Source organism: Halyomorpha halys, unplaced genomic scaffold (genome assembly GCF_000696795.3).
Source record: "Halyomorpha halys isolate HHAL.00 unplaced genomic scaffold, Hhal_1.1 Scaffold716.1, whole genome shotgun sequence".
In the NCBI taxonomy this organism is placed as follows: Eukaryota; Metazoa; Arthropoda; class Insecta; order Hemiptera; family Pentatomidae; genus Halyomorpha; species Halyomorpha halys.
In genome coordinates this window covers 58,946-65,687 of record NW_027112477.1, presented here as the reverse complement: position 1 = coordinate 65,687, position 6,742 = coordinate 58,946, and the positions used below count along the sequence as shown (strand labels likewise).

The following is a 6,742-nucleotide window of genomic DNA, read 5'->3' as shown; positions in this document are numbered from 1 at the left end:
AATCCTTGGAGATAGTAGCACAGAGGTGTACCACTGAGCTATCCCATTCCTTAATTTCTTATTTATGTAAATTTATTTTTAATCAAACCAAAATTTTAATAAAATTCATATATAATTGTAAAATAAATTTATTGCTTTACAGAACAGTTATTGGATGATGTTGAACATCAGCTGTTGTACAACGTAGGCCTCCTTGCCGTCTGTAATACCAGAGAGATTGTATCGGCTGCTCTTTCCTTTATTAAAGTTTATATTCAGTCCTTCCCAAGAATCAAAGTGGGCCAATTTATTCCTGATCTGGTAGTATTTTGTCTTGTTTTACATTTTATGATATCTTTAGCGATTATTGTTTGTGGTATTGCAACTAAGGTAACAAAAAAAAATAACATATGTCACTATCATATATTTCAAGTTAATTATATAATGCCTAGATATTATAATGTCTGATTATGAATTATTATGTTTAGATGAAAATTCTGAGCGGTATGACTGAAGACTGCAAAAGACACAACAGAACCAAGACAAGAGACATCCTTTCACGACTTTGCAGATGGTTTGGTGCTGACGAGTTGATGGCACATATCCCAGCAGGTGATGATGTGCTCAGGGTGAGGGTCAGAAACTTAGGAAAGATCCATAAACGCAAGCAACGGCTGAGAGAGGCTTCTAAGGCTAGTTCGGTTTCACCGACCACCACAACGTTCTCTGCACCATCAAGGCACAAGAGGTCAGCTTAGTGTTTATTTTATAGATTTTTCAGTGTATAACTCGTGTTGAGCTCTCTTGCGCAACTAACTGTAACTTGCTCCAGTGCTGTTTTATGCACTAGGAAATGCTGTAGAGTCCACCAAGAGAATCCAATCAGCATACTTTTGGCCTTCCAACTAGTCTTTATCTTTGTAGCTCTTCTTTGAGCTCCTTATTGAGGATTTTGTTGCCAAATGGCCTTACCAAATGTAGGGCTTTCCCTGAGAATGCTATTTCTACAAATAAAAAATTTAAATGTACAATTTTTTAGCATACAAGCTTCTTTCTGACTTAATCTGGATTGGTGCTAGCAATAAATCAGTCATTTATCCTTAATTTGGTCAAAGTAATGTCATTTGGAAGATAAATTTTTCAATATTTAGACTGGTCCAACCCTCCTGGTCCTTATCCATCCGGATTTATCCTCCAGCACACGAGCTTGGTCTTAGTCTTCGTCTGTATTTTCTTCTTCCTGCGACTTGCCAATGCTGGGTGGTGGTGCACTTCTCAATGTGAAAAGTTTTGTGCCCCCCATCTCCTTGCACCTGTAAATGAATTTCCTGAAGAAAGGATAGTTCTCTTGTTCCATCCAGACAAAGGAAATCTGACTCGGCGAGGGCAAAGATCCCAGTTTTTACCAAAAACCTGGCTGTGTTCTTCAACGGCTGTGTAATCCTACCGCATGTTATGGTATTTCAAGGACTTGGCACATGGAGCACCAAGAGTCGATGTTCTTAACAAAGCTATGTTGCTTTTGCCGGAACCATCTGTGCCCTGTTAAGATCTTTGAGACCCAGTAGTCTGGGAGGACCCATTTAGCCTTGAATCTTGGATGGACGGTGAGGAAGAACTTTCTCAAAGTAGCACCCTTTTGGCTTTCCATCCACCATCCATTCCACTCTTCTATTGGGTCCTCCTGCAATATCTTCTTCCGTAGATTCAGGGTCTCACTAAATACCGTCTCTAGGACAGTATTAACACGGTTCAGGACAGTCCAATGTGTAAGGGAGGTGTTACGAGCTCTTCCCACCATTCCCTGTGTTAGCAAGAAAAGTGACCTCCCATGACGATAGCTTATTGTCTTATGTCCAAACCACCATGGTTCAACAAGATTGGGTGGACAGCCACAATCAAGGTGTTAATTGACATTTATGATTACTGATTTGTTCTGTTTGGTTGTTGTTTGTTGGGTTGTATTGATGCTGTATACTTAAGCCTTAGACAATAAAGTACCTCTATAATGTGAACAGAATATTTCTAATCAAATGTGCAGCTCCTGAAATTAGCGCATTCTAAGAAACAAAATCTTTTGATATATATATAAGTATTGATGTATAGTTAATTCAATGTATTATAATTATGTAGTTATGTTTCCTATAAACAATAATATACTTTCCATATTGTGTGTGTATTTATTATTATTCAAAGTTGTTCACAGTTTATCATAAGACCATGATATTCTAATGTGCCTCGAAGTGTTCAATTATTTATGTATTTTTTGTTTTATAGTTTTAATCATATAAAATTTATCCTTTATGTCCTTTCAGTATTGAAGAAATACTTGCTGAATCTGATTCTGATATTGACATGGATGTTGAAGATGAAAAAGATTCAAAAGATTCTAAGAACAAGAAAAAAGGAAAAGTCTGGATTACTGAGGATGCCGATGACATTGTTGATTTTACTGATACTAAGACAACACAGAAAATCACTGGTACATTTTATATTAAATCCTATTTTCCATATATTTTTTTTTTTTTTTAGTATTAAATGTATATTCTTATCATGTTTTATTATCATTTTCACAGCTACGAAACCAGGTACCTTCGCTGCCATGTTAGAAAAGAAACAAAATAGAAAGAAACCTGAGTTTAAGACAGCGCCTGACGGAAGACTTATCATTACAGACGACTATGATGGTGATGATGATGATGATGATGATGAAAAGGGAGGAAGAAAGAAAAAGAAGAAAAGTGTTATTCCTGGTCTTGATGATTCAGGTAAGCTAATAATAATTTAAAAAAATAGAAGATGGTCCAAAGAAATGCAGTCAAGAAAAACAATAAATAGTTGAAATTATTTAATAATAAAAAATGTTTCAGCTCGCAACACAGGTCTTTATCAGAGCTAAAATAAAAAAGTAAAGTTGATGTAAACTCTGAATATAAGTTACTCTTACCTTAGAAGTTTACATTGCTCTGTTTCTTTTAATTTTAACGATGGCAAAGACTTGCAATGTGGGTCAAAATGTTGACTATTAATAAATTGTAATATTTAAAATTTATTTAAATAATCAGAAGGAATTTAATTGGCTCTATCATTCTCAGATCTAAAATCAGGCTTGATACTGACAAGGTTTAAATGAATAAATTGAATATTGACTAGATATGAAGATTTTATTCCAAATTATTTAGCATTATTGGCTCTATCTCAGGGCGGGTTCTACAGACAATCAGAACAGAATTACACTTAAATGAATTAATGGCTACTTTTACAAATATGTTTAATCTCTACGTTGAGCAAATGAACCAATTATATTATTTTCTTTTGTTACTGTTGATTCTTCAAGTCTTCTTACAAATAATGCTACCACTGACATTAGACAAAAGGTGGTCAGGATCTCAGCACTCCAAGAGATGTCCACTCTGCCAAGAGATCCAAACAAATAGAGCTTTCTTCCTTTGTCTATTACCAACCCTTGATAGTCAATGCAAACATTGATTTTAGCACAGCCATTTTGATTTATTTGCAATAATTTATATTGTAAATACTTCATTGTTATTTTCCTCTTCTATATTCTTCTGAATAAATTTGTACTATAATTACTCAAAGTAGTGCCTTTCCTATTATCCATTCCACTCCTCTATCAAGTCTTCCCCTATAAGTTTGAGGTTTCACCGATCCTCTTCTGGAGTCCCTCCAATAGTGCTTCCAGCTCCTGCCACTTCACTTTGAGTTTAAGGGCATCCTCCTTGAGAAGCCAGACCTTGTGTACTTTAACACCTGTACCACCTTGTGCAACACCGTTCTGTAGGTCTGCGTGACCCTCAGTAGATCTAATCTCTGTTTGGTGGCCAATCTCCTCTTCTGTGCCTATGTGATGTCCTGTCTCCTCGCAGAGGATGCATACCTCAGAATACTCAGGATCACACTTTTATAAATGGTCATCGTTGCAGGGTACCTGAGGTCCCAAAATGCACCACCTATCCTGCTTAATCCATTGAGTGATACCCTTGACGCCCTTTAAATACACCAGGTGAGGAGTAGTGTCAAATCTTCCTATCCTCTCACCGAATTGTGTTACCTCCTCACCTGGTCTCACCCTCTCAGGGTGATTGAATGAGCCTTCTATGCTTGGCCTGGATCTTGGCTGCCACTATACTCAACTTCTTTTTCACATGTCACTTTCCAACGGAACTTGTGCACCTCTCTGCTTCTTTCTTCAGTCTGGCTCTGTTATTCTCATCTACAATGACTGACAGGTCATCGATGTAGACTGTGATAAGGATCCCTCTGTCCTCTAACTCCCCTAGCAACTCATTGAGTAATATCTTTCAAAGGGCCAGACCATGCGGACATCCTTACTCGATTTTTCTCTTGACCTCATAGTAGTTACCTCTGATCCTGATGCTTCACACAAATTTTAACCTAGTAAAGAAACAATCCAATGAAAGTTGAGATACTTTACTGTTTACTTTTCCCATATTCACATTGTATTTCTTTTATTTAATTAATTTAGACTTATAATAACAATGGTTTTATGAAACTATAATAACTTCTCTTAGATAAAGATATTACAAGAAACTAGCATTGACAGGTAAGGAGGTACGTTAACAATAACTGATATCAACATTCAAGATGCCCTCCCTTATTATGATAGTGTTATTGATTCAAAGGCAAAGTATTTTCATCAGTTAACAATTAAATGTTTTGTAAATTAATGTTTCTATTCGGATATGAATTTCTATTCAAAGAATTGTCAATTCATTGTTCTTATTACTGATTAAGTAATAACTAAATATACTCAGTTTAATTTAAACAATTTTTAAAATCTTTATTAAAAGTATTTATTTTGGTTTTTCAGAAGATGATTATGAAATGTCTGATGATGATGTTCTGACTACTACCACATCAGCTGTTGGAGGAAAGAAAAGAGCTCTTAGTGTAAGCAGTGTGGGGACGAATGCCCAGCCATATAAATATCAAGGTATTAAAATCCAACTTTTATGTTTAAATATTTATTATTTATATTATTATAGCACTGTTATTGTTCCAGAAATGTTAGTTTTGGGGGTTTTAAGAGATAGAAATGTAATTTTAGTAGTTGTTCAGAATTTATTGTAGGAATTGTTATTGTATTATTTTTATTGTAAGAAGATAGTCCTGGTGGCGGTCAATAAAGGTATCAAGATAGTAGAAAAAAGCTATTTATTGTTAACCAACATTTCGCCCTACATTGCTGGGCTGTCAGACTTCACTTGTCATCTTTGTTTCAATCTGACAGCCCTGACGAAGCCTGCAAAGTGGGACAAAATTTTGGTTAATAATAAATAGTTTTTCTTCTATTTTTGATACCTTTATTGACCGTCACCCAGACTATCTTCCTACAATTTACTTCATATAACTATCTTCTTCCAGTTTTATTTTTATGTATCATTTTGATTTAATATGTAGATAAAATATGTAAGTAATCTAATTCTAAAAATGTAAGTAAAATATATAAATAGTGAAAAAATTAAAATTAATGTAGTGAAATATGCGAAAGAAAAGAAAAATTAAGGTCTAAACGTAGGCAAAAATAATTAAGTTTTACTTATTTGTTTATCATTATTGAATGCACTCCCCAACCATCTCATAAGAATTCCTAACATTTTCAATTCCTTTGTGGGTTAAATTGCTCGGTGTTTGATAATGAAAACTTAACGTTACCTACTGATCGGCCTCGTGCGAATTCTGAGCCCACAGCATGCCACATTGTTAGATTGGGCACTTATGATTTACTTGATCATAGTGGCTGTAACAGTCGCAATATCTGTCACCGTAGAAATTGTTTTTTACTATTAAAGTTTTTATGTTTGTTTTATTCATTTAATTATTTTCCATCATTATTATAATTTTTATTATGGTATTGTTACCTTTAATTTTATTATTCTTTTCTTTTTTTTTCCCTCAAAAGCCGGCGGAAAAGGTATTCACAGGCCAGTAAAGAGACCTTCATCAATTGCTTCTTCGAGGAGAACTATGAAATCGAGAAGCAGTAGCATTCCTTCGGTTAAGACTGGCAAGGAGTACAAAGCTAAGAACGCCAAAGGTGATATCAAGAAGAAAGGCATGCCAGATCCTTACGCTTACATTCCCTTAAGAAGGGATGCTCTTAATAAGAGGTAAGTCATATAATTAAAAACAAAATTAATACCGATTTATATTTATGTTAAATTTTCTTCTAAATCCAAATTTGTTTTATTTTATTTTCAGAAAGCGAATGAAAAATATAACCAATTTAAAGAAAATTCTTCAAAACGCTAAACAAGGCGCAAAAACTGGAAAAAAATAATCTGATATGAAATAATATCTAACTCTTGTATATAATTGTTATATATATCTTGTACTGTAAAAATAAGGTAGTTGTCTACCTTGATGTATTTAGATTATTCCTAACCTTAATTTTAAATTGAATTGTTAAAAGTGTTTGTTAAATATATTTTACAATAAAAACACATTTTATTTATCAGAATTTTTTTTTTTAAACTGCCATCATTATCAACCTACAGATAGGATTGGGCATAAATGAGTTATAGATGAAACTAATTGCTAAAATTGCCATGGTTACAATATTTATTTATCAATGGTTCATTCATGAATGGTCGTATCCATAGCAATTTTAGCTATTAGTTTTCTCCATAGCTAATTTTTGCCCATCCCATCTCTGCATATAGATGATTTTCAAATAATGGGTAATTTTCAAGGGTCATTTTACACACACATACATATACAT

At 34.0% G+C, this 6,742-nt stretch overlaps 1 protein-coding gene across 1 annotated transcript in view; it reads left to right on the top strand.

Annotated features, from left to right (window-relative positions):
• The window catches only part of LOC106685609 (RRP12-like protein), a gene marked incomplete in the record, with an annotated part of 36,976 nt that extends 30,501 nt beyond the window's left edge, over positions 1-6,475 (top strand). Inside the window, 7 exon segments of the mRNA XM_067050311.1 lie at positions 143-300; positions 468-727; positions 2,295-2,461; positions 2,556-2,747; positions 4,832-4,954; positions 5,924-6,131; positions 6,223-6,475. Of these exon segments, the coding sequence (XP_066906412.1) occupies positions 143-300; positions 468-727; positions 2,295-2,461; positions 2,556-2,747; positions 4,832-4,954; positions 5,924-6,131; positions 6,223-6,301 (1,187 nt within the window).
• Between the last annotated feature and the right edge of the window lie 267 nt (positions 6,476-6,742).